Genomic DNA, 27,334 nt, shown 5'->3' on the forward strand with positions numbered 1-27,334 from the left:
CATATATATACAATAGTCTTCCGCAAATCGCTTGTTGTTGGTCTGCCTCTCGGAACTGAAGCAACCAAATAGTCACCTTCGTTATCCAGACCAAAGTTTCTTCAGAAAAGAACACTATTCAACACCACCTAGATCGGATAACCTATCCTGGATCTTTATGAAACACCAACTTTGATATTCTCTCTTTTACTCATAGGTCCCAACAGCTTTATATCCAAGAAAAAGATCATTCCTGAACAATTGTACATTCAAGATGCTTACAATTTTACCGATTATCTACATCCTATCGATATTCAGTCTGGTAAAGGCGGCACCACTATTCAATAATGGGAGTTCTGCTTTCACATCATTTTCTGTGGTGAGTCCGTCGATGGTTTCCATCCCGGCACCAGAGATATCGATATCTTCTAAAGATAAACAGCAATTATCTGATACAACCTCTCAAGATTCTACTTCGGTGGTTCAACCTGTCTATACATCATTATTTGACTCGTCATTTGTGTCTGCAATTTCCACTCCAACTTTTACACCAACTTTTTCAATCCCATCAGTTTCTTCAGACATATCAGCAATTTCTGATACCGTTTCAACTGAGAAAACAACTCAATCAATCGTTTCAACAAATCAAGCGTCTGTATCGCAAACTTCAAGTACTGTCAGTGAAGCACAATCAGTTGTATCAACTCCAACCATTTCTTCTGTACCAGTTTCATCTGTTGTTCCAACTTCTTCAAGTACAGTATCTGCTATTGAGGATCCTAATGTTTCTAGTACTTTGTTATCCGTTATAAGTACACCTCCGGTGTCTACTTCGGTGTCAGCTGTGGTATCTGAAAAGCCATCACAAGTAGTATCCAATACAGACGTGTTGGTTAGCACCCTTACCACCTCAAGCACTCCACCAGCATCCGCAAGTAATCCACCAGTTTCTGTAAGTACTCCACCAGTATCTGTTAGTACACCAGATGTCTCAGTTTCAGCTCCTGTCTCAAATGCTGCCAGTACCGTTATTGCTCCTCCTTCTTCTACCTCCACTCCAGTAGTTTCATCTGTACCAATTCCACAAATATCAACTCAAGAAACTCCAGTTAGCGGAGTCGCCTCTACTACATTGTCAAATATTGTTCCTTCAAGTGTTGCTACAGATACAAACACTTTCCCAATAAGTTCGATAATTACACCTTCTGTAGCTGCATCAAGCGTTCAATCTAACACTGACATTCTACAACCTGTTTCTACCATATCTACATTACCAAACACTGTTAGCGGTATTTCAAGTGTAACTACAAATGATGTCCCAACACAATCTCAAATAACTGTCCCATCTTCCATTCCAAATACTCTACCAGTTACACCTTCCTCTGTCGAAGCTGTAACGTCTACTCCAACTAGAAATACACCAACTTTTGTTAGTATAAGTTCAACAGCTACAGTTGCAGCTCCTATATCAGATATCTCAACAGGTCCTGTTTCTGCTCCAGTATCAACTCAAATTTCTGCTCCTCCTTCACAAATTACTCCAGATCAACCAAAATTACCAACGGTAACACCTAGTAGTATTAGTAGTAGAACTAGACGTGCGTCATCATCTACAGCTGATAATTGGTGGATTCCAACTCAACTTATTACAGCATCCACTCAAGTGACAGGATCTGCTATGGTTTCAAGTGCCGCAACAAAAACTCTTCCTCAAGTTATTGGTGCTGCCACAAGTGTACCAACACCTGAAGGTTATACGGTGATTACCATTGGATTTAAAGAAGCTTTGAATTATGAATTCATAGTATCAAGTCCAAAATCATCAGCACAAATATTTTCCTTCCTTCCATATGTTCTAAATACACCATTTGATGATATTTATGATAATATTACTGTATCAAGATTAGTTCCTTTACAGAAGAAAGACATTGGTTATTTCATAACAGTCGCTGAAGTTCTTTTCCCAGAAAGTGCTATTGCAAATCTTTCCGTTTATATTAAAGATACAAATAGTTCTCTTTACACAAAGAATGATGATGCCTTAAGGTCATTAGCACTATTGATTGATCCATCCATTCCATTAACAGGTCTGGTAACATCAGCAAATTCTGCTGATACTTCTTCATCTTCTTCTTCTACAGATTCATCATCATCATCCTCCAAGGGAAATTCTGACCACAAATCTGGTTCAACTTCAGAAGATGATGACTCCTCTTCAGAAGATATGGGGACATTAGAATATTCTGGTAAATCAAGTTCTAATCCAACAGGTAGTATTAAAAACAAAAAGACGCTAGTCCCTCTTGTGGTTTGTACCGTAGGTGGGGGTATCTTATACATTTGTTTAATGACATTTATTGTCAGATTTTTCGTTAGAAGACATCGTGAAAGACAAGTGGCTATAAAATTCCCAGACGATTCAAGTTCAAGTTCAAGCGAATTTAATAACGAGAAGAAGGATACTAATCGTCAATCAATTACTGCTTCTATGAAGATTAATATGTGGATGGATCATTCAGAATCCAACAATGAAGGTGGATTATATTCTTCTGATGTTCCAGCAAAGAAATCAATGATTAAGATATCTAAACCAATTGCCACACAAAATTCCTTGGGTTGGAATGATGTTTAATCAACATGTTTAATCCTTACTTCCTCCCTCTCCTTATCCTAAAAATTGGTCAGATTAACTAGACTAAATATTCATTTCTTTTCTCCTAATTATTAGGTGTGTTTCATTATATCTACAATAAATTATATCTATATACCCGACTAATAAAGAATAAATACCTTTTTTTTAAAAGTTTCAGACGTTTATAGCTTCGTCCTGAAGAAAATTCTTGATGCATTCAAAAGAATGTGTGGGATCGTCGACAAGAACATTATGGCTAGTCGCAAATTCTTGAATGCCTGAATTTGGGAAAGACTTCTTTAATAAACTATAATCCGTCTTAATGAATGTGGAAAATATACCCTTCATGAATAGAGTCGGTACAGCAGTCTCCTTATTTCTCGACTCTTCAATTGGCCAACGTTTAATTTCATCGAATAGAGTTGGAAATTCTTGAAAAGGAAGATAAAATTCCACATAAGGGTTCGTTGTTGACACTTCATTATTTGGCTGGTGTTGAAGAAACCCGTTAGCAAAATATAAAGCTGTCTTCTCATTATTAATGGGTAATGCCTTAAACATATCCAATACTTTCCGTCCCCAATTATGCCTTCCTCTCAAGATTTTAACTTCTTGATAATGAATCTTTCTAATCATCTCAGCATTTTCCGTAATCATTCGATCTAGAATTGGAGTCTCATACGGTGGAATATCAATGGAAATACATTTCTTCACATTAATGCTGCCGTCTAAAGCTGTCAGAAGTCCTACTTTACCACCCAGAGAAAACCCAAGTAAATAAATGGATTGTTCCGGTTCAATATGCGTCTCGATGAAATGAATCAGATCTGCCTTCATCGCCATATAATTGAAAGGTTTCACCTGCGGTGATTGTCCATGATTTCTTAAATCAACATTGTAAACTTCGTAATTGGATTCTCTGGCTAATCTTCTCCCCAGTGAACGGAACATCATACTGGAACCAAATAGTCCATGTATATTGATTAGTACTGGAGGTAAGATTCCATTGGTTATCGTTCTGGGCTTAATGTGTTTATAATATAGATTCACAACTGCTTTGGATGGAATTATCCTTCTCGGGAGCAATTGATTCATTTGGGACGTTCAATCAGTACACTACCTTACTATTTGTTGGACTTTATCGATAAATGCAGGTTTTTAGATGAGCCTTGAACTTTCCTCGGACATTGATTTTTAGTTTTCTAGTGGTTTGACTGGCTGGTTGGTAGGCTGATTGACTCGCTTGTACTCAAAGAAGAAACGTATAGCGAAAACTACAACCTGAAAAGCAAGGCAAGAGAAGTTGCAATGGTTTCAAGGTTACGAAGGATTAACAACAAGGTTTTGGGCTATAAGGATAGCCTTCAAGAATATATTCGTAGTGATGATGGGGAGGAGGGTGATTCTGTTCCAGAGTATCCTATGGATTCTGAGGAACAAGAAGAGTTGATTCAGAACTTTGCGCTGAACAACTACTCAAGAAACCAGCAGTATGTTAATGCAGTATCTGTTTGCTGTGTAATTTGTTGTGGACTTTTTTTAATATTGGCAACTCGTCAACCCAAAGATGTTGCTGTATTGCTTATATTGGGATTTCAATCCATGGTGTGCTCCTGCGTTACCTTAAGATATCATTTTCAACACGAATATAATATACCTAAGTTTATTAAGTTTCGCATAACCAACAGGAGAATCACATATATAAATTGGATTCTACTAATATTAATCTTTTGGTTAAGTGTGGCAGAACATGGCACGGAATATTATTTAATGTTCTTCTTTCAACTACCCCTGGTATTTTTTATCGTGTCAACGCTTATGAAGAAGTGGATTCTTGACATGGAAAATGAAGTGTCTCAATTGCATAATATGAAGTATAAGTATAAGAATGTTTAGAAGCATGATCCTTAGATGCACCTGGTTCAATGAAGAAGTGTGCGGAGACCTCATGATTACAATATTGGTTACATAAGAACTATATGGAACCCATATTGTAAGATATTTAAAATTAGACATCCTACAGTACCTGAGTATTTCTGTGGTACTTCGCACTCAAGATGAGTGATTATTCAAGTCAGGCGCCATTGACCATTCGGCAACAATGTTTTGGATAGTTTGCATATTGTAATAAAATCTATATCCATATATGTTTACCGTATGCCTAGGTCAGTTAGATTCAAATAATATCATTAAAAAATAGAATAAAAAATTTATGATTCACTATTAAATATAGAAATGTTTGAAATATTAATACAACTAATTCTCATCAGTATAAGAAAAAAGATTCTAAAATAATGTTCTCTAAGCTATTTGGTTATCGCCTTCTCAGCATCTAGCTTGTCTAAATGTTTCTTCAGATCGATTAGAGTTACGATACGTTTTAATAGTTTCTCATATCTCAGTATTACTTCATACGATGGCATTGCCGGTCTAGTTGGCATGTCTATTTCTTGCAAAACAGTCACCACCTTATTTTGTAATGCAGGTTTAAAAGTGGATATTTTTGTAGATCTAAGATAAACACCTGGTGACAATTTCTCACCATGAGCTGTGACACCTAAAGCCTTCCTTTCTTCGTCATTAAACTGTTGTAGAAGTTGCTCAGCATATTCTGCATCACCCTTCTTCTTCATTGCCGTTTGAGCATCATACTTTTGTTTCTTGTTCTTTTTATTCATCGAATTAGCGTCTACCCTTTTATCACCCCCTTGTTGTAACTGATGGTGCCTTTGTTGGGCAAATTGTTGTTGTTGCTTCATCCATGGATTTTCGGGAATACCATTCTCATGTTTACGTTTCCTTGCCTTGTCAGATAAAAGGTTATTATATAGTTGTGCGATCCCTTGTGATGACATATATTGTGCCACCGATTGATCAGAATTAGGAGAATCAAGCAAGCGCAGTATAGATTCTCTCTCACTTAATGTCTTCTTTGCGGCCATCTCGAATTTCTTCGACTCAATAATCAATGCCTCTTCTTCAGCAATCTCAGCTGCTGACCTCGATAGAAGTCTCTTCAAATATTTCTTTCTTTCTACCTCTTTATCCTTTTTATAATCTAACAACGACAGAGTCGTGTCATTTGGATCTTTTGCTAAAAAGTACTTCCTACACACTTCATAAAACATCTCTTTTAAATCTTCCAACGATTTCTCCTCTCCAAAATTATAACGGTCGTAGATAACAAACCAAGAGAGATCATACCTCCGACACAGTCCAAATAGATACAAAATTTCTACATAACTCCATTTATGCTCAGGTTTGTTGTCAGTCTCATTTGATTCTGTAGATTTTGTCTGAGGGTTCATAAAGGAATTATATTCTTCTTCTGAGAATTCTGGAATTGAAAGATGTATATCATATTTAGTAAAATTCGACTCTGGAATTCCATCCTCGGATTTAGGTCCCTTTGTCCAATGTTCCAAAGTGACATATTTGTTCGCTGTAAATTGAGAATGAATCCAAGGTGATGCCTTATTAGTGTTGTTCAATTTTTCCTTAAATTTTGTATTCGGTTGTATTACAATTGGAGGTTGGTTTTCACCTAATAGATTATAAAGTTCTCTCTGCATACCTGTGACTTGCATCTTTGCGGGTCGATTCACGGCTACCGCTGAAGAAGAAGACGATATTGGATTGGAGGTAGTTCCTTCATGTTCTGAAATCTTCCCTTTGTATTTTATATTCAGCACATCAAATACGTCAGACCCGGACATATCTTTTCCTTTAGTTAAGAGTGTTTATTGTTTGTTAGTTAATAGCAGTTTTGGTTACGTCTGTACTATCCTACCTGTTCAGTTATAGAATGTTAACATATATTATTTGTATTTTCTTCGAATGATGTTTCTGTATTACCCGGACAAACTTTCTGAAATCTAGACTCGCAATCTCTGCAAGAAATTAACTGCAGAATTATAGACACAAGGGTTATAGAATGAGTTTTGGAAAATCCATTTTTTGTTTGTTGAACGGTGGATAAATTGCATTATTTTGAAACATCTGTAGGCTTGTTTTTCAACTACATTTTTTAACGCTATCTGGGCCCCGTTTGGAAATGGCTCGACAATGATAAAAATATATGTATAGTCAGCAACGAAGAGACGATAGTCCGCATCGTGTGGTAAAAGTACTGAATAAGACCTGAAACTTGACGAAGCTGGGTTTTTTTCTGTTTGGAAGATTTACAAATAGCTGGTACATCTCACAATAATACAACTCATTGCTCTTTTGTTATTCTCTCTAAGTGTCCGGCACTGTGGGTTTCAGGTACCAGATTCTTCAAGAACTTGAATCAACCTTCAATGAGAGTGGGATATTTGCTGTGTACTAGTAGCGAAGACAAGGAAATCAGCATCGGTAACAATTTTGAATAAAGTATTCCGACGAAGGAGGTAAACAAATTCATCTTTATAGGTAAACGATGAAAATAAAGGTGGGGAATGATAAGCTTTCTTTCATACACAGAACCTATGATAATATTAAATTATCAGGGTTAGTAATTGGTGAAATAGTTTAGTCAGCAATGGTATTTTCGTAGCTTGAGGTATCTACTATGTCTTGGATGAGTTCGTTTATCTCGATTGTTAACGAATTCTTAAATTGGGCAGAAGTTACATAATTATGTTTCGGAGATAATTAGGTTATGAAGTTGAACTTGTTTATTGACTGTTCTAGAGATATCAAAGGTAGTTGTAACAATAAGAGATTCACGACGTCGCATCCTGATTTTATGAATGTGTATTCTAAAGAAATAGAATTACAAGTTTTATTGACTATAAAGTAAGTAAATTTTACACCAGCACCTGAATGAAGGATAAGTATGAGCATATTATTTTTAGTCTAGTCTAGTAGCAATTGTGTTGAATGAAACTTCTTTAGGAATGTCAATAGTAACACTGATAGGTTAAGAATTCTTCGTCCTCGAAAGACAGGTGATCCGTATCTAACACATTCACAAGTAAATGGAACGTATAACCAGACAGATACCCCTATGGGTACCTCATCGTGGTTGCTGTCAAATGAACTTAAAAAACGTGTTTGATTACAGTTCCTTCACGTTTGCACCCAAAAATAGACGCTGCTGGAACCCGTATGGTGTTCGTGTTATGACAGCTGTCAAAACAAACAAGCTATTAACAATGATAAACGCAAGATCACCTCATCACAATGCATGTTGTTCAGTATTGCACCCCCGAACATGTCTGAACCACTGCCAGTCCAATTGTAAGTCGATGTCTGTTACCATAGCAACCGTTCCCTTTCAGTGAAAAAACGCTCGAGAAGTGAAAGGAGCGATGACGAAAAAGTTTAAATTTTCTTGTCCTCGGGGATTTCTTCTACGAAATTGCACCTCGTTTTATTGCCAGTGCCGATACTGCCCCTAACAATTCCCCTAGAATACCCGAAGGGATGCTGGCCTGCTCGTGATATCTCTGAGGTTGTCAATGACAATACCCACAGGAAAGGAGTCTTGCTTCCCTCAGATCTCAGAATAGATCTATCTCTGTATACATATATATATAGACAAGACTTACCATCTTTCGACCTCTCATTCTCAACAATTTCTCTTTCTCATCTCCCTTCCACAAATAAGAACAAAACAAGTTCATTGCATACAGGCTACAAGTTCTTTTTTTTTAGTATTTTTTTTTAGGTAAATAAAAAAGAAGGGAAATATTTTCATTGTGCACTATTACAACAAACAATCCTTTTAAAAGATCGGTATGGGTAAAATCAATGCATTCTTCGGTAACCCTGGTATCAGGCCCGATATTCATCATCAGGCCCCCATTATAGTAGCGGATCAATCAACAGACGATGAAGTCGCTACCATCAAAGTGGAAAACGGTCAAGAACTGAAATTTGAAGAGGAGCATTTTGAAGATGAAGTCGCTAGTAGTGATCAATCAACTGCGGTAGAGTTAAGTCAAGTCAATATTGAAAACAATGGTGCAATTACTACAAGTCGTGGGTTCACAGGTTTGAAGAAAGGTTGGACAGATAAGACGTTAGATGTTCTTGTCGATTTTGCTGGGGGTCAGATTGTTTTTTATTGTATGTGGATCATCTTAATCATTTGGATAGTTCTAGGGATCGTTTATAATGCTCCTTTCAACTGGCAAGTCGTCATGCAGGATGGTCAATCTATTCAATGTTACGTATGGGATACTTTGTTGATGAGACAACAATTGACAAGTACTCATGAACAAATTATGATTTGTGGTCAATTGCAATCAAGGATGGCGACGTTTACACATTTCTTAACCAAAATGGGAAGTTCTAATTCTAATTCAAATTCAAAGGCATCAAATGATAAGAGTGAGAAGTTAGACTCTAATTCTAATTTTGAACTTAATGAAAGAGAACCTTCTCATCACTCCAATGTAGCCATTGACTCGGTAATTATTGATAAGAAATCCATTGAAGGTGAACTACCAGTGGAGAATTGGTATGATAGATTTTCATCCGTTTCTTCAAATATAATTGGTTCCGTAGAATGTATGACCCTCTTTTGGATTGGTATCATTGTTTGGATTATTTGTGGTATTATTCCAAAGGATGCTGGTAATAGTCCACCCTATACGGGGAGAACAACAGGTAGTAATCCTAAATTGAAAAAATTTAGTGATGATTGGCAAATGTATATTAATACAGCTGTAGCTGTTTCATTACTCATTTGTACTACTTTCTTACAAAATATTAGGGCAAGACATGATAAATTCATTTCCAAATTTTTAGTTTCAACATTTGACATTGAATCCAAAATTGAAACTAAATTAAGATCACATTTCAAAGATTTTAAAACTCCAAACCCTGTGATTACTATTAAAGCGGGTAAAAGATCTTGGGGTGAAAAAATTATCGATTGGTACGCAGATGTCATTGGTACTGGTATTGGTGTTGTTGTTGCTATCATTGCATTCGGTGTTTGGATTGGTATTGGTTCTCCATTACATTGGAATGATAGTTGGTGGTTGATCATTGGGACATACACAGGTTTGGTTGGGTTTCTTGATGGGTTTGTCATTAGACAAGTTTATTTCAGAATCGTGGAATATGAGGAAGATAATTATGCTTCTGTAGCCGATGCAGATTTGAAATTATTTCAATTACTGGGGATAGATTGTCCCGATGAGTTTACCGGTAAGCCAAATGCAGTAGTTACGAAGACTTTGAACTATAAGATTTCAGCATTTGTAAATAAAATTTGTTCTACTCAATGGAGTGTATTAGTTTCCGTCCTTATAATTATTGGTTTGATTTGCGCTTCATCAGGTATGCGCTGGAGTACTACAGGTCAATTAATTGCTAATACACCAACCATGATTATCGAAGAATTTTTTTTGATCGTATTAATTCAAGCTCATAATTGGGCTGATCAACAAAGAAGAGTTGAAGTGTCTGCCTTATTAGCAAGAAGACACATTCTCTTAGCATATATTGATGGGCATTTTTAATAAGGGACTTGTCTATTTTCCTATCCCTTAATTAAAACATTATTTATTAAGTACTATGCATGCATATTTACATAAGGAAAACAATAATATTATAGATTATTATTTATGGTGCTCTGAAATTACTTAGTTCTTATATATCATCGATTGAATTATCCTCTTTTTGGACCGCCTATATTTAATGTAAGCGTTAAGTGCAATCTATTTAAAAGTGGCGGCGTTACTATGAGAAACGTCCGTAGTCAATTTCTGAAGCCCGAAGTTTGGATAGAGACAGAAATTTCCCCAATGGAAGGTGACCTTAAAAATCTAGAAACTAGGAAGCACCCAAAAAACTTCCATTTCAATGAAGAAAGATTTCTACTTTAGATGCCAACACAAATACTCTTTGATATCCTAGTCTAAGCACAATCGACCGAAAGGGCTTGTTCAACTATTAAGACCACAGAATGACATTTAACCCTTAGGGTTAAATAGATCAAAAACAATTATGTTGAAAGGGTTAACCGGCTATTTGTTACAACCCTAGGGTTAAGATAAACCTAAGCCCAAAGCCCTGAAACGTGGTGACATAAGCTTGTCGAGATGTAACTAATTTATCCATGAAGTGTGTGAAAATTTTCTTTATGGTATTTTTCACTATCTGACTACTTATTACTTCACTTTACTTTATTGTATATTAATTTATTTATACTTTACATAACTTTTATATTAAAAAAGAATAAGCGATTATTACACCATTGTTTAACTGTAATAATAATGTCTTCGAACAATGCACCCACGAATGGTACACATTCGTCATTCATAGACGATACTCAGCCCTTAACCACTTCGGCATCTTACTCTATCCAAAATCTGCGTCAACAAATTAGCCCTAACATTATCGCTATTCACGGACAATAAACGTTTTAAATGGGGTAACCTAAATTTAATTTCTTAACGAATATATTAAACGAATTAATAAAAGAGCTTTTATTATTTTCCTTTAAGTATAATTAATACTTATCCATAAATTTTTATACACATTTTTTGTAAGGCCGAGTTAGTTTAAAAATCTTCATTTGTGAAGAGCTTCTAATAAAGAAGATGATGTAAGTCCAACAAAGACAAATTGTGAAGGACAGTGGTATTTATCCTTTCTCCATCATAGTGAAACCATTCAAACATTAAGGAACAATGTCGGAAAGGAAAACATTAAATAAATATTATCCACCGGATTATAATCCGTTGGAAGCAGAAAAAATGGCCAAGAAAATGTCTAAGAGATTAAAAACTATGAACAAAAGTAATGCGACTATCAGACTTATGACACCTTTTAGTATGAAATGTCTGAAGTGTACTGAATATATCCCTAAAAGTCGAAAATTCAATGGAAAGAAGGACGTTCTTAATGAAAGATATTTAAATTCTATCAAAATTTATCGTTTAAGCATAAGGTGCCCTCGTTGTGGCAATACAATTACCTTTAGGACTGATCCAAAGAATGCAGATTATATAATGGAGTCGGGTGGAGTGAAGAATTTTATGGGAGCTTCAAAAGAAGAATCAAATGCTAATAATGCTGACGGATTTGAAACAATCGATGAAGCGGTTGATAGACTTGTAAGTGAAGAAGCCCAAAGCAAGGAGGTGAAAGAGTCTGATAAGATGGAAGAGTTAGAAAAAAAGCTCATGAAGATTCAAAAACAACAGGAAGACGGTGAGCAACTAGAAAATCTAAGGAAACAAAATCTCGAAAAGGCTAAGCGAGCTGAGAAACTAGGTGTAGATGCTTACCATAGTGAAGGGGGGAATGACAGTGAAGAGGAGAATAAAAAGCTGGATAAGTTGGTAGAGGACGCTATTGAAGGCTATAAGCGAAACGGGCAACAGAAAAGCCCAACACCATCGCAAAGTGAAGAATTGACAAGTATTGCTCAATCTTCATTAAAAGCACAGCCCATAACACTAAAAAGGAAAAATCTAAACCGAAAAAATGCGCTAGGCATAATGGTTAAGAAGAGGAAGAAATAACCGACGAAAATGCAATTTGTTATGAGAAGGGCTAAGAAAGCTAAGTGATTCTATGTGCTATTTGGTAAACTACGTTAAATACATCTAAACTACTATATATAACATTCTTATCTTTCATGCCCTTTGTATGGTTTTCCATTTGGACAGAAATATCACCTTTACATAGGAACCAGAGATATTCAGACGTAGTGAGAGAAGCATATATTATCATAGATTTTCTAGGATATTCAACAGCTTCCTTTCTACTGTTAAGAGTAATCCTTTAATTCAAAGTATTCTTTGTTATATTACGTAAGTAATATATATTAATATAAATAAATACCCAAAGGGTCCAGCAGTCAAAGACGTCTCAACATGGTAGCTTATATACGTTAGCATATGACATAGTGTCCAATACAATGCAACCCCCTACTTGCATACTAAGTGGTCTGACACGTCCGGTGATCGATCGGATCGTGTCCCTCCGAAGGTGGCCAACCAACGGTTACCCGTATTAAAAGACTTATAACAAACGGTTATGGATACTGTGTAATAACGCTAACATCTTCCACCCCCAAGATTCAGTCGATGTCCGAGGAAGCATGCTTAAAATAATGATAATGATATGATTAAGGACTCAGACGGATCTTCATCAAAAATCACAACTGTGGATGTACATCACGGTGCGGAATTATGGCGGATTCCTGTAGACCAGTCATTGTGCCTCAAGGTACCTATTCTGGAATCCATTAATATATCAAAAATGAGTTCTGGATTCAATTGTCATCATTTAGTAAAACGACAGTGATATTATTGACTTCATCTAATGGTCATCTCCATCATCTTATTCAACTCTGGCAATTAGAAACTCATTTGGACGAAATAGTTGTTTTACAATTATAACGTTAGAAATCCGGAAACAAGCCAACTTATAAATACTTCGTCTACTATTCATTCGTTCTTATTTCCCCTGACTGGAATCCATTAGTTTAAAAATCTCTCGTTGTGGTAATGATATGGGATTTCTCAATTCTTCCACCCCTCAAAATCTGTTGTTACCACGACGTTTACCGATTTTCTTGGCATTCACCCTTGGTCTTCCTGTCCTATTTCTACCGTTTGGTCTAGACATCAACATTTCTCTTCTTTCCTGAATCGCAGCAGATTGTAAAGATTGGCGGCGATTCCTATGTTGTTTCAAATACAACAGATAGTCTTCTGGAACCTTCTCCTTAACCCATTCCAACGGAATAATGGTTGAGTCCCAATCTTCACAGTCCTTCCACTTAGCTTCCACCAAGGTCTCATTACCTCGTTGCTGCATATCTCCAAACCCACAGATTTCATTGATCCGGGCCCGGATGTCTTCATCGTTGACAGGCGGCACGCGACCATAATCATTCTGTCTTTCATTAAAGGGTTTGAGACTTTTCGCTGGAAATACGTCATGTTTAGTCTTCCCTTTTCTAATAGCAATTCTATAACTACTAGTAGAAACCTGTTCCACAATTTCAAACGGCCCATACCACAGAAATTGGAATTTCTGACCCTTGGTTGGTTTCATATACGCACTGTTATGTATCAGAACTTTATCACCGACTTTGAAATGTGCTGGAATCATTTTCTTATTTCTTTCAATTGAAATACGTTCCTGTTCGGCTGCTATGGAGCGGATTATATCCTCTCGAATAGCCTCCGAACGCTGTAATATCCTATCCAATTGAGCCTTGAAACTTCTACCTGTTTCTTGTTCGTGACCCAACGGATCTCTCACAGACGGCTGTATAGGATTTAATAGTCCAACAAATCTCGGATGAAAAGCATACGCAGCTAAGAATGGAGTTGCCCTAATTGTGGACTGGTACGAGTTGTTATACCCAAACTCTAACATAGGTAATAATTCATTCCAACTCTGGGGATACTGTTCACACAACGTCCTCATTCTTTCTGAGATTGTCCTATTTAACCTTTCAACTTGGCCATCACCTTGTGGATTATTACTCGTCGTAAAATTCAAGTGTATGCCCAATCGTTGAGCAAATCTATCCCAGACAGCAGAGGTAAATAATTTGTCTCGATCGGAAACAATGCTACGCGGAGCACCATGTAATCTAAAAATTTCACGCATGAAAATATTACAAAGTTCTTCCGTAGTCGTTGTTTTCTTCAACCCAATCATATGTGACATTTTACTCAACCTATCAATAACTACCATGATCGAATCATTACCCGATGTAATATCAGGTTCCATTCCTGACAGAAAATCAATATTGATATCTCTCCAACGATCATCAGAAACTTCCAGCGGGTGATATGTACCAAAAGGTCGTCCAGTTTTGCTTTTCGACTTTTGACATAACTCACAAGTTTTCACATAGTTAATAATAGTTTTCTGCATTCGAGGCCAATGATAGAAAGGAGATATATTCAAAAATGTTCTTAATGCATCACAATGAGCAGAGGCTGGCGAATCATGAGCTAATTTCAATATTTGCCCGCGAATCTCATTATCAGGAATGCACAGTTTATTTTTAGTTCTCGAAGTGAACCCATAATACAACAAACCATCTTTGATTTCATACCTTTTTATAATTGTCCTGAATTCTGGTGGTGTTTCGATTTTCTTCGATAATACCTCATAGATTATTTTAAAATCATTGTCTGTTGCATAACCTTGTTTAATGGTATCCAGCAACTCTGGAGTAATAGCATTAAACGTTGTTATTACATTCGAAGTTTGTAACGTCCACAGCTTGGCATCAATTGTCTTTGACATTTCCACTGTGTCGGAACAAGTAGTATTCTTGAGATCTGGCCTTCTGGACAATCCATCAGCTCTATTATGTTCACCAGGAATATAAACGATCTCAAAATCATACTCAGCAAATGTGTCTAACCATCTGGCAATCTTCGGAGAAGTATCTTTCTTAGAATGTAAGAACTTCAAAGATTCATGATCTGTGTGTAGAACAAAATGTTTTCCTTTCAAATAATGTGACCAATGTTCTAAAGCCAATCGAATTGCATACCCTTCTTTTTCACGAACAGGCCAATTCAATTGCGCACCATGTAACTTAGCACTCATATATGCAACAACACCTTCTACATTTCCCTGATCATTTACCAGTTCCAAGGTAGCACCCACTGCGTAATCCGAGGCATCTGTAGTTACTACAATACCTTTAGATTCATCAAACGGCAACAATACTGGAGCCGAAGTCAATTTACTTTTCAAGGTCTGAAATGCACGATCACAATCGTCATCCCACGATCTTTTCTTGTTACTATATTCATATAGCGGATTGGCAACGCCCGAAAAGTCTTCAACGAATTTTCTATAAAATCCTGCGAGACCTAAGAAACTAGCAGCATCCTTGGGTTTCTGGGGTTTAGGCCAGTCTACCATAGCTTTCACTTTCTTATCGTCCACACGAATTCCATCTTTATCAATTGTATGACCTAAGAAGTGTACTTTATCCAAATAGAAATGACACTTACTTTTCTTTGCGTACAATTGAGCTTTTTGAAGACGATTCAGCACTAATCCTAAATGCATGGTATGTTCTTTTTGATCTTTAGAGAATATCAAAATATCATCCAAATAAACGATCACGAACTTTCCAATATAACCTTTTAAGGTTTCATTCATTAGCCTTTGAAACGTTGAAGGTGCATTAGTTAACCCAAATGGCATAACTTTCCAAATATACTGCCCTTCATGCGTTACAAATGCAGTCTTATACTGATCCTTGGGTTCCACTTCGACTTGGTGGTAACCACTTACAAGATCCAATTGACTAAACACGGAAGCGCCTGATAACATATCAAATAAGTCATCAATCCTCGGTAAAGGAAACTTACTTTTAACTGTTACCTCATTTAACCCTCTGAAATCACAACAAAGTCTTTTGGATCCATCTTTCTTGATAACAAATAGTACTGGTGCAGCAAAGGAGAGTTACCAACTTCAATTCTGCCAGCTGCTAAAGTTCTTGTAGTTGTCGTTCCAGTTCTTTCCTTTCGCTAAAGCTCATACGATATGCTCTCCTAGCTACTGGGCTACTTCCTGGTAATAACTCAATATGATGTTTTATGATCCTATTCGGAGTGGGTAAATTTGGTAATTCATCAACAATAACTTTTCCAAATTTCTTTAGTAATTGTTGAGTCAATTCAGATGATACATCTTTTCTGATCGTACCACCTGCCGAAACCCAAAATAAATGAGCTTCAGTAGTTTTCTTTGTTAACAATCTACGTGCTTTCAACGCACTAATCATTTTAATTTGATCATCTATTGTAACAAGTTTAACTTTTCTATTAATGATTGGCATGGCAATATCTTTAAACTCTTCCTTAAATGGTACACCTAAAATACAGTCCACTTGTAACCAATCTGCAACAAATGCATGTATGATCACTGGTTCTGATTCTATGATACATTCAAGAGCGACGTAGCTATCTACATCCATTTTTGTCTGGTTGGCATTATAAACATTAATTCTATGCTTTAAAGTAAATAGTCTATATGTATTAGCCTCTAATCTATCGAACATTTCAGCTGAAATGAAATTTGCTGTTGACCCTGTGTCCACTATAGCCTTACAGTCTTCATTTCCAACTTGTATAATAGTAGTCGGTGAAGCTCCAAACATTTCCAAACTAGGAACTTTAATATAGCATAAATGAGCATAACGAGACATTTTATCCACATCAAGTTATTGCTTATTGGTGTCAGCCTTGACCTTTTTCCTGTCTTGGTTCTTATTAGGACACTCATTTTTCTTATGACCCGTCTCTCCACAACCAAAGCAAGTAATCTTTACATTCTTAGCACCACCAAGTTTCATCTTCTTATGATTCTTGGGGTAACTGTCGGAATTCGCACTTCTTTTCGACGCTGCCTCACGACTTCTCCATGTCTCCTGAATTCTAGCCATGGTCTGTGTATAATTCAAGTTTAAAGCTCGAATTTGATCAGCCATTGCTTGGTCCTCACGACCTAATTTACCTAACATGAGAGTTCGTGCAATATCTTCACTAAGCAAGCTTGGAATTAGGTTACGGAGGTGTGCCTCCAACGTTTCCACAGCTTTGGAAGATTTAGGTCTTAAGAATAAAAAATCCTGAACTTGGACATCAATCGCATTTGCGTTGGTATATTTGTCCGCCATCAGCTTGATGAAGTCGTCAAGAGTTTGCTTCGACATATCTACCTTATCCTCTTTTCCTTGATTTGACAAGACCACGTGAAATATCCCATCGCCGACCCTGTTAAGGATGTGCGAACTAAACTTCTAGCATCTTGACCAGTCCAAGGAAGGACACCAGCCGCACTGATCAACTCATTGCGCCATGTATCAAAAGGAAAAGTAGTCATAGTTGCACTATCAAACTTTGTTTCCCAATTCTTGACACTATCCATAGCTTTTTTACGATCTCTAGCCATTTGTTCATTGTCACCGTTCACATAATCAGCCTTTGAGCCGTCTGCTTTGGGAACTACTGTTGAAGCCTTGTCTGATTTAGCTAACTTAGCATCTAGTTCAGCAATACGCTTTTCAAGTTGTCCCATAGTAGAGGTCAACCTCTCCATTGTTAGAGGCGAAACAGTAGCAGTCTTATCCTGCGACACTGTATTCTGTTCAGTCGCAACAACATCCATGTCAACATCTTGATCAGAAGTGTCGACACCATCTGTCACAGCAACTTGAACGGCACGGTCTTCTTGAACTTGGTCTGGAGACGCAGCGACACTGTTTTTATTCTCTTCTGTAGTCATTTGAAGGAATGTTTTTGCCAATACTTGAAAAAAAAAAAAAAATTCTCGAACTTAAGCGGTTCTACCAAATGTTAAGAGTAATCCTTTAATTCAAAGTATTCTTTGTTATATTACGTAAGTAATATATATTAATATAAATAAATACCCAAAGGGTCCAGCAGTCAAAGACGTCTCAACATGGTAGCTTATATACGTTAGCATATGACATAGTGTCCAATACAATGCAACCCCCTACTTGCATACTAAGTGGTCTGACACGTCCGGTGATCGATCGGATCGTGTCCCTCCGAAGGTGGCCAACCAACGGTTACCCGTATTAAAAGACTTATAACAAACGGTTATGGATACTGTGTAATAACGCTAACATCTACCTTTAATCCACTTTCCGGGATTTTCTTTGCATCTGTAGAATATTTGCTTCCAGCAGTTTAAATTAAATTTTTTTATAGGATTTTAATCAAGAAAACATAAAAAATATCTAAAATAATAGTTTAATTCTATGATTATTATCCCTTCTTTTATCCATTAAAAATCATTCCTCTGGAATAAAATCATTAATCAGAAACTATGTGCTCTCTATCAAAATCAGTTTACGGAAGTAAACTGGGTGTTTTGGCAAGGAAGAGTATTTTGTCACGTGTAACAAATTCAACCTAAAAAGCCAAAAACGGCCAGCTTTATCTTGAATGGACTGCGTAGATTATAATTTTAGAAACACAAAACTTAGATTAGACCCTTCAACTTGTCAACAGGAACCCAAAAGAATAACTTAAAGATGTCCGCTGTTGAGTATCCATATAAGCCTCGAACAACAGTTCCAGAACTTCAATACACAAAATTCAATGGAGCAAATTTTGGCTATATGCTATGGCCTGTTCAAGCAGCAGCAACAACTGACAATCCCATTGATGAACCGCAGCTACCAAACATTAAGGGACGGGTCTTGTTAATTCATGGGTTCGGCGAGTATACAAAACTTCAATATAGACTTATGGATCATTTATCCTACAATGGCTATGAATCATTTACTTTTGATCAGCGTGGTGCAGGTGTGACATCTCCTGGGAAATTAAAGGGTTTAACTGATGAGTACCATACATTTAACGATCTGGATTTCTTTGTTGAGAGAAATCTTAATGATTGTAAGGAGAAAGGTATTCCATTGTTTTTATGGGGACATTCTATGGGTGGTGGTATCTGTTTGAACTATGCCTGTTCAGGTAAACATAAAGATGAGCTTGCTGGTTTTATTGGATCCGGCCCCTTATTGATTTTACACCCACATACTGCCCCTAATAAAGCTACCCAATTACTGTCACCATTACTGGCGAAGTGTCTTCCAAAAACCAAGATTGATACAGGTTTAGATCTTGAAGGTATCACTACCGATCAAAGATACAGAAATTGGTTAGCTAACGATAAGCCCATGAGTGTTCCATTGTACGGGACATTTAAACAAATTTACGACTTTTTAGAGCGAGGCAAAAAGCTATACAATGATAAAGATAATTTTATCGAGAAGACTTATAATGCGGAAAAACCCATTATTGTAATGCATGGGAAGGATGATACCATTAATGACCCAAAGGGATCTGAATTATTCATCAAGAATTGTCCGGCCAAGGATAAAGAGTTGAAACTTTACCCTGGAATGAGACATTCCATATTTTCCCTGGAGACAGACGAACATTTTGAGCAAGTCTTTGAAGATTTGAAGGAATGGTTAGATAGACATTGCTAAACAAGCCCGAAAAAAAAAGCCTTGAAGCCGAAGGGCGCTTACTTAAGCGACATGTAGGTAGCCGCGCTTTCAATTCTCTTCAACTTCATTGGTAATGAATAAGTAGACCTTAGAATTGCCAATTGGATTTACGGTGATTCAACAAGGAGGTATTAGCAAACTGATATTTAAGTAATTTTTATATAATTTTCCTTATTGACTGATTTGTCAACTGATCCATTTTCTGTGCACTTCAACCACCTACCTCATCGACAGGAAACTCTTATAGCCTTTAACAGAGACTCTCTATTGTTTACTCCAAAAGATATATTCAAATGGCTGATATTTGTAAAATTGACCCAAACGGGGCAAATGAGGTAGGCAGTAATTCTTCTAAGAGTCAAACTCCAACATCCAAAATTTGCAGAAATAATATATGTTGCTTAAATATGTTTGAAAGAGCCGTTCAGGATCCATGCTGTCAAGCGTGCGATATGGAAGATGAGAATAATTCAGAAGACCTTTTTCAAAATTATACGGCTATTAGAGAACTTGAAAGGAGTGATAAATCCTTATCACCGTTAAATGAGACATTTTATCAAACTGATGAAGTGGATCCGTTAGAAGAGAATGGAAGAGGTGCCGGAAAATCGACAGACCTACCTTCCAATATCATGCAACTAAACGACCCCTTGCGACAACAGCCATCTCGACACCATAGGAGGGCAGCAACACTTTCAACTTCTAAATATACCATACACAATGAAAATGGTAACGATAATGACAATAATGACACTAACCCATTATTTTTGAAACAACGAATGAAACCTCAAGACTTAAGAAAAATAAAAACAGCTCCATATTTTGATACTGGTTGTATGTCTGAACTACCAAATAAACCAAATTATCAAATAAATTCTTCGCCATTTTTCTTAAGGAACTCAAGAAGAAATAGTTGCAACTTGATTCACCAAATGTCAAGAAAACCTACACAGTCAGAACCTCGTCCATATTCCTCTATGAGTGCAAATGCTAGACAAGAAAACAATAAAATCGATACGTTTTCTGACTACATTGCTGATTCGCCTAATGGTCAAAGAAGTTTATCTCAGGTATCATGTGCAGCAATTCCGACTCACTTATATGGATTAGAAAAGTATGTCACTTCCGAATTGGATGCCATGTCATCAACCGACGAGTACAAGATTGAGTCAAAGTGTGAAGACGCGGAGCAGGTACGCGGAACGTCTGTCTCCTCTTCACAACTAATGACAGGGAATGAACCCTTAACCATGAATGTGAGAAGGAGATCTTCAAATAATAAAGGTGGTTCAATTTCAAATCCTAGGCATAGAAAGAAATCATTCATTGAAGCATCCTTAGGGAGCTCCTTCTCTTCGACATAGGTTAGTGATTAAATAGCATTTAAACTTTGCAGTTTCATCTGTATAAGAATATTTAGAGTTTCTTGCATTTGAAGAATGCCTAAGTAAATAAGTTAATACTCAGCAGCTTTGTATTATACTAAAATTATTATTATTACAACTATCAATATATGATTTTTGAATATTACATTTATCTAAATAAAGTCCTTGTCACTTCCTTGTAAACCACCAACCTTTTTTGTTATTACTATTTTCGACATTTGCATTAGTTACTTCTGTCGTTTTCCGAATCATTTTACTTAACTTTATCGAAGTCAATCGGGATAATCCTTTATTTTGTGTGTCAACTGTGTTTTCTGCATCATAATTAGATTTCTTCTCGAACTGATAGCTGTTTCGGTTCAAGTTCTTATTTGATGGATGGATCGGGGATTGCTGGGAACGAGTGAGAATTCTTTCATTGTTAAAGAATCTTATCCTAGTCTCGTTAGAACTAGTGTATAATCTAGTCATATTAGTTGGAGGCGAAACTGCACTCTTATCATCAGAAATGTACAGCTCTTTTGTCTCTGAGAAGTATATTCGTTTTGCTAACAATTCACTGTACCGTTTGGATTCAAATAAAGTATCCGAGGGATATTCATAATCAGACAACAAATTCTTCAATCTTTCCAATTTATTAAAAAGTAAAGATGCTTCACGATCAAAATCTCTCACAATTACGCTAGTTTCCTTTCTAGAAGAGGAATTTGTTTGCCTTTTATTCCCATCAACCCCATTATCTGGTTCATTGTCATCCTCTTCTTCAAGGTATTGCATCAGATCATTGCCAAAAATCTCAGTGTTATTTTCTGTTAATTTTTCAAATTCTAATTCACCAATTTCTGGAAGATGTTCATCGGAGCATCGACGATTACTGTTATTTCCATCCACTCCACTTTTTGTTGTCATTAAAATTTCAATGAGCTGAGACTCCCTTAAACAGCTATCAATTAGATAAGGAATTGCAGGTAAATTCTTCAAAATCTCTTTATTCATCAGTAGTTTTGGCCTTGTCAATCTCTCATTTAGCTTCAGATGTTTTGGAGAAAAATCTAGTTTCTTCTCAGTAACCTTATCAATATAGTCGAATAATTTTTCTCTATTGCTCGATATAAATTCATTTATTTTCATTAAATGAGGTTCTTGCTGGCCAAAATAGCTGAGGGTTGAAAATTTTAAAAGAATTTTACTTATCAAAGTTAATGTCCTTCTTGAATTTTCCGTTAAATGGTCAGCAACAAAGTAAAATAATTTTGGGTTCAAAATAACGGGGCAAAAAAATCTTAAAAACAGGAAACTTGAAATACAGTTTAATATTGTTTGATACTGCTCGTCTGAAGAGGCATCATTTTTAGTATTCCCATTCATAATTTCAATTTTTTTCCTCATACTTTTCAATTCACTTTTTATCGCCAATGGAAGATCATTGCTTGACATGTAGATACCTTTCCAGATTTTCTTAATATAGAACACCAATTGCTGGTAATTTTCTTCTATAATCTTTTCTGTTTCAGATTCATTTTTACTCTTAGAATTAATTCTTTGCGGATCCAGCTCACATAGTTTGTTCTCTTTAGTGATTTTTCGTAAAATTTGTCCAATTGATTTGTCTAAATATTCTGCTCCAACCTTTAAAAAGTATAACTCCATTGATTTTGTCAACAAGGAGTTACCCCTGAATATTGAGTTAAAAATATGAGCGGATGAAGCATTCCTTGCAACAGTTTTAGTTATAGAACTGTCAATCATTAATAATTCTTGATTAACTAGTGCTTGAAACCAAGAATGTTGCCTATTAAGAGACTGGAACACTTCTAGGAATATTTTAGCCGTGTGGCTTAGTTTGTTGTCAGTCGCAGTACGAACTGAAGGGTTGTTATACACCATTTTAACAATTTTCGAAAGGTCTATCTTTAGCAATGATTGTTCAAATTTTACAAAATTAACTTGAGGTAGTACGAAATTCAAATCAGAAGATGCAATCCTTATACATATGGTACCAATCTCTTTTACTCCTATACTAGAATGCAAGGGAAGTCTAATTTCTTTGGCGTATTCAGGATTATTAATCATATCTTGCGTTATTTCAACATAACCTACTGGAGATTGTTTATTGTTTGCGTGCCTTTTTTTTATAGTAATTTTCAATGAATTAATTGTGATGTCCTCATTAAGGTCATATTCTTCTCTCCAAAATGGATTTTGAGACGACCGAACCTCGGGCGTCATCATCCAAACATGATCCCACATGGAAAAGTGACATGATAAAGAAACATCTGATGTAACATTTGCATCTATTTTTATATTTGCTTCTAATACAGAAATGGAGAAATGGTTCGCTACTCGCAGTCTATTAGAATTGTCCATATTAGTTAAAGACAAAGTTTCAGCGATTGCGAATGAATTCAAAGCTACAAACCAATCTTCCAAATCAACTCTCAAGGGACATTTCAGTATCACCTCCTGCCTCTGTTGGTTCGCTAATGTCATATCATTAATGATGAATTGTTGCTTATTATTGTTATCATTATATTCTACGGGGATTCCAAGACTTTCCCTCAATTTCGGTATTATACCTAGGAATAAACAGGAATCTGAATGTAGTATGGATCTATCCAATATTCTGATTTCTGATCGAAGTAGAATTGATACATCCAACGAATATATAAGTGAACCATCACTTTTTAGTAGCAAGTCCAAGGTACCATTTGACTTTAAAACACCCATTGCTTTGAACCACCCAAAGTTGTCCAGTTTATCATTATCGATATCGGTATCGTACTGTAGAGGGAAATTTTGGTTTGTATCTGGTATTATGTTATAACGATCATCTCTTAGATTTGTCTTTCTTGATATTGGGCCAAAAACATTAAATTGACAAACTAATAGGTTCGTTGGTTCCTTTCTATGTGTCTTTTTATCATTTTCGGTTATCTTTGGTTTTATTAATTCCAGTTTTTCAAATATACCCTTTTTCTTTAGGGCACTCCACCAAATCAATGAAGCAAATAGTTCTTGGAAAGTGGATTCTCTCTTAGTACGTATATAAATGGGGAATTTATTCAAAGACGTGATCACTTTTATTATCGGTATGGAAGCATATTTGTCATTATCTATAAGTTGTATTTGACAGCCTTGTAAATGTTTGATAATTGGATGCACATTTATAATTGCATTATTTTCAGAGGTATCGTTATTAGTACTATCATATGGTAGTTTATTCGCCGTATTCGGATTGTTCCCATCATCCACAAGGGTGGATGGTATATTTTGTATTGAAAAACTATTCAGCATTGTTTGTCCGTCCACCTTATGTATAAGTGACCCCGTCTTTGTTATTTGTAGGAAATGTTGCTTCCAATCATCTAATGATGGATCACTACACCATTCCACTTCAGCTTCGAAAGTTCCATTTAGGGTTGTTGTTGCCATTTTGAATTGTTCCAGCGTCAAGTCCAATTGCTTGTTGGGCGACGACACTGTTAACTTTGTCTTTGGTGGTATATCGCTAGTGCTCATGGACGATAGTTTATGGGATTGCTAGCAATCAATAGGTGTCAGTGGTGTACTGAATACGTTACCGAAGAGATAGGATCGACAAACGTATTTATTTATGTTGATAAATAAAAGTAAAACAAACAATAGACGCGAGTCAAGAAAGATGGTTGCCCGGACAAACACGAAATGGCTTTATCCATTCATAAAGGAATGTATGAATCATCATTAATGGACAGGAGTCAACCTTTCAGGTATTGCGTTGCCACACACAAGTTACCAGAGATTATACTTGTTATAATGGGTCAGAAGAATAGCAAATTAAGGGTGACTGAGACGGATAGGGCTGTCTTACAACTGAAAAGGTCGAAGGATGAGATACACAAGTTCACCCGGAGGACAGACTCTCTTATATCGCAAGAGAGAGGTACTCTAAAACAGCTAATAAGGGAAAATCCAAGTGCTTACAAGAAGGATGTGAAAGTGCGGTTTTTGTTAAAGAGAATCCATTATCAAGAAACGTTGTTACAACAGGCGTCAGATCAATTGATAAATTTGGAAAACATGGCATCCACTTTGGAATTCAAATTGATTGAAAAACAGTTTATAAATGGATTGAAGAATGGGAACGATATATTAACGAAATTGAACCGAGAGTTCGAGAAGGAAAATGTGTCCGAACTAATGGATAATGTGCAGGACCAGATTGCCTACCAAGAAGAAATAGATGGTATATTATCGCAGAGTATAGCAGGAGTGAACGACTACGAAGACGAAATAGACAAGGAGCTAGATCAGATGGAGGCTGAGGTACTGGCCAAGGAGTTACCATCTACCGACCATGTGGCACCAATACAAGTGCCCCAAACTAAACCTGAACAGGTATCCAAGCCTGAAGGTGAGCCTGAGCCTGAACGTGAACGTGAACGTGAGCCTGTAGCATTACTTTCATAGATTGAACGAACTGAATCAAAAGTCACTGATAGCAATAAATGATAGAACAACTCATAAGAGCCGTGAGACAAAGATATTAACAACCGCGGCCTGAAACTGAAAAATGTTTCAGTGTTATATAATATTATATATTATATTATGGTACTTCACGACAAAGACATAACTTTACACCGATAGACACAGACTAAGCATTCAATTTATAATGAAGTGGTCATATCTGGATACACTCTTGATTGTGGTCGTATCGGCCCATTTAATCAATGCTCCATACACTAAGGTGGAAGAGAGTTTTTCTATCCAAGCCATACATGACATTCTCAAATATGGTATCTTTGATATCTCAAAATATGATCATCTACGTTTTAGTGGTGTTGTCCCAAGATCATTTATTGGCCCCTTAATAATTGCTGCCCTTACTAAACCATTTACCTCAATGTCCCATTTCTGGAATCACTACATGGGTATTAAATCTTCCACTGATTTTGAAACACAACTATTAGTGAGGTGTATGATTGGATTGACCAATGCTCTTTCTTTGATAGTCTTAAAGAATTCTGTACAAAAGCTTTTTGAAGATTCGTTAACAAAGGAGGAGGTTGAAAAGAATAACCTGGTTCAAGACTCAAACACCAATTACTACACCACTATCGGCTCCTGGTTTGTCATTTTTGTTATGACTAGTTTTCATTTGATGTTTTACAGTTCAAGACCCTTACCAAATTTTGTGATGACTTTACCCCTTACCAATATCGTATTGTCATTAGTACTATTGAATAGATTCAAATGGGCTATATTCTTATGTGCATTCACTGCTATCATCTTTAGATTAGAGGTTGCTGGACTAGGTGTCGGTTTAACTTTATTATCTATCTATATTAAGAAAATTTCTTTATCCAATGCTATCGCATACGGTGGATTTGGTGTCTCAATTGGGGCTGCTTTTTCATTGCTCATCGACTCTTATTTTTGGAAGGAATCATGTGTCCCTGAAGTTGATGCATTTATTTTTAATGTCATCTCTGGACAAGCATCAAAGTGGGGTACAGAATCACCTATTGCATACTTCACTCATTACATTAGAATGATGTTTATTCCACCAACTGTCTTACTTTTGAACTATTTCGGTTTCAAATTGGCACCAACTAATTTGAAAATAATATCATTGGCTGCATATTTCCATATTTTCATAATGTCATTCCAACCTCATAAGGAATGGAGATTCATTATTTATGCCATTCCTCCAATTATGTTATTAGGATCAACCGCTGCAGCATATCTATGGGAAAATTTCAAAGTAGACTCATTTGGTAGTATGGCATTGTTAGGATTACTTCCTTTATCACCCGTCTTATCAGCCATCTTCTCAATGACTTCATTATACATCTCTTCATTAAACTATCCGGGTGGAGAAGCCTTGGCAACCTTCAATCAATATATCCTCAACCAGAATGTAACAAATGCTACCGTTCATATCAGTGTTCCCCCATGCATGACTGGTGTTACATTATTTGGTCAACTTTATGAAGATCAATATGGAATAACCTATGATAGAACGGAAAATGAGCAAGAATTGAAACAGCTATGGCCCTCATTCGACTATTTAATTACTCATGAACCATCACCGGAATACTTACCACAATTTGATAAGAATAAGACGTTAAGTTGGGAAATTGTTGATTCTGCAAAAATGTTCACCGGTTTCAATATGACATACGTCAATGAACTATTCTTTCAAGAGGACCAAAACGCTTTATCTTTGATAACAAATACTCTGTTAAAAAGTGATGCAATGGATTATGTATTGGATGTTATCGATCACGTTTTATTGAAAACCGATGTATTCTTCATCTATAAGAGAATTAAGGAAGACAGTGATATGCAAGCATAATAATCTTGATG

The 27,334-nt window shown here is 36.3% G+C and overlaps 12 protein-coding genes across 12 annotated transcripts; 8 read left to right on the forward strand and 4 right to left on the reverse strand.

Moving 5' to 3' along the window:
• Positions 1–253: 253 nt before the first annotated feature.
• On the forward strand, positions 254–2,611 carry MSB2 (Msb2p; the record flags this gene model as incomplete). The annotated part of the gene is made up of 1 exon (XM_003673419.1): positions 254–2,611. One exon carries the CDS (start codon positions 254–256, stop codon positions 2,609–2,611), a length of 2,358 nt encoding a protein of 785 aa, XP_003673467.1.
• Positions 2,612–2,785: 174 nt separating this feature from the next.
• EAT1 (putative hydrolase) lies at positions 2,786–3,706 on the reverse strand (the record flags this gene model as incomplete). The annotated part of the gene is made up of 1 exon (XM_003673420.1): positions 2,786–3,706. One exon carries the CDS (start codon positions 3,704–3,706, stop codon positions 2,786–2,788), a length of 921 nt encoding a protein of 306 aa, XP_003673468.1.
• Positions 3,707–3,919: 213 nt separating this feature from the next.
• NCAS0A05250 (uncharacterized protein) lies at positions 3,920–4,507 on the forward strand (the record flags this gene model as incomplete). Its single annotated transcript, XM_003673421.1, has 1 exon — positions 3,920–4,507. The coding sequence occupies one exon, from the start codon at positions 3,920–3,922 to the stop codon at positions 4,505–4,507; it is 588 nt and encodes a 195-aa protein (XP_003673469.1).
• Positions 4,508–4,917: 410 nt separating this feature from the next.
• Positions 4,918–6,327, reverse strand: SWC4 (Swc4p; the record flags this gene model as incomplete). The annotated part of the gene is made up of 1 exon (XM_003673422.1): positions 4,918–6,327. The coding sequence occupies one exon, from the start codon at positions 6,325–6,327 to the stop codon at positions 4,918–4,920; it is 1,410 nt and encodes a 469-aa protein (XP_003673470.1).
• A 2,007-nt stretch (positions 6,328–8,334) lies between these two features.
• On the forward strand, positions 8,335–10,068 carry FET4 (Fet4p; the record flags this gene model as incomplete). Its single annotated transcript, XM_003673423.1, has 1 exon — positions 8,335–10,068. The coding sequence occupies one exon, from the start codon at positions 8,335–8,337 to the stop codon at positions 10,066–10,068; it is 1,734 nt and encodes a 577-aa protein (XP_003673471.1).
• A 1,173-nt stretch (positions 10,069–11,241) lies between these two features.
• Positions 11,242–12,078, forward strand: YJU2 (mRNA splicing protein YJU2; the record flags this gene model as incomplete). The annotated part of the gene is made up of 1 exon (XM_003673424.1): positions 11,242–12,078. One exon carries the CDS (start codon positions 11,242–11,244, stop codon positions 12,076–12,078), a length of 837 nt encoding a protein of 278 aa, XP_003673472.1.
• A 1,021-nt stretch (positions 12,079–13,099) lies between these two features.
• NCAS0A05290 (uncharacterized protein) lies at positions 13,100–15,880 on the reverse strand (the record flags this gene model as incomplete). The annotated part of the gene is made up of 1 exon (XM_003673425.1): positions 13,100–15,880. One exon carries the CDS (start codon positions 15,878–15,880, stop codon positions 13,100–13,102), a length of 2,781 nt encoding a protein of 926 aa, XP_003673473.1.
• A 2,734-nt stretch (positions 15,881–18,614) lies between these two features.
• YJU3 (acylglycerol lipase) lies at positions 18,615–19,580 on the forward strand (the record flags this gene model as incomplete). Its single annotated transcript, XM_003673426.1, has 1 exon — positions 18,615–19,580. The coding sequence occupies one exon, from the start codon at positions 18,615–18,617 to the stop codon at positions 19,578–19,580; it is 966 nt and encodes a 321-aa protein (XP_003673474.1).
• Positions 19,581–19,894: 314 nt separating this feature from the next.
• On the forward strand, positions 19,895–20,965 carry MBR1 (Mbr1p; the record flags this gene model as incomplete). Its single annotated transcript, XM_003673427.1, has 1 exon — positions 19,895–20,965. The coding sequence occupies one exon, from the start codon at positions 19,895–19,897 to the stop codon at positions 20,963–20,965; it is 1,071 nt and encodes a 356-aa protein (XP_003673475.1).
• Positions 20,966–21,154: 189 nt separating this feature from the next.
• On the reverse strand, positions 21,155–24,505 carry BUD2 (GTPase-activating protein BUD2; the record flags this gene model as incomplete). Its single annotated transcript, XM_003673428.1, has 1 exon — positions 21,155–24,505. The coding sequence occupies one exon, from the start codon at positions 24,503–24,505 to the stop codon at positions 21,155–21,157; it is 3,351 nt and encodes a 1,116-aa protein (XP_003673476.1).
• A 165-nt stretch (positions 24,506–24,670) lies between these two features.
• Positions 24,671–25,435, forward strand: VPS20 (ESCRT-III subunit protein VPS20; the record flags this gene model as incomplete). Its single annotated transcript, XM_003673429.1, has 1 exon — positions 24,671–25,435. The coding sequence occupies one exon, from the start codon at positions 24,671–24,673 to the stop codon at positions 25,433–25,435; it is 765 nt and encodes a 254-aa protein (XP_003673477.1).
• A 202-nt stretch (positions 25,436–25,637) lies between these two features.
• On the forward strand, positions 25,638–27,323 carry ALG12 (dolichyl-P-Man:Man(7)GlcNAc(2)-PP-dolichol alpha-1,6-mannosyltransferase; the record flags this gene model as incomplete). Its single annotated transcript, XM_003673430.1, has 1 exon — positions 25,638–27,323. One exon carries the CDS (start codon positions 25,638–25,640, stop codon positions 27,321–27,323), a length of 1,686 nt encoding a protein of 561 aa, XP_003673478.1.
• Positions 27,324–27,334: the final 11 nt, after the last annotated feature.

This window comes from Naumovozyma castellii, chromosome 1, assembly GCF_000237345.1.
Source record: "Naumovozyma castellii chromosome 1, complete genome".
In the NCBI taxonomy this organism is placed as follows: Eukaryota; Fungi; Ascomycota; class Saccharomycetes; order Saccharomycetales; family Saccharomycetaceae; genus Naumovozyma; species Naumovozyma castellii.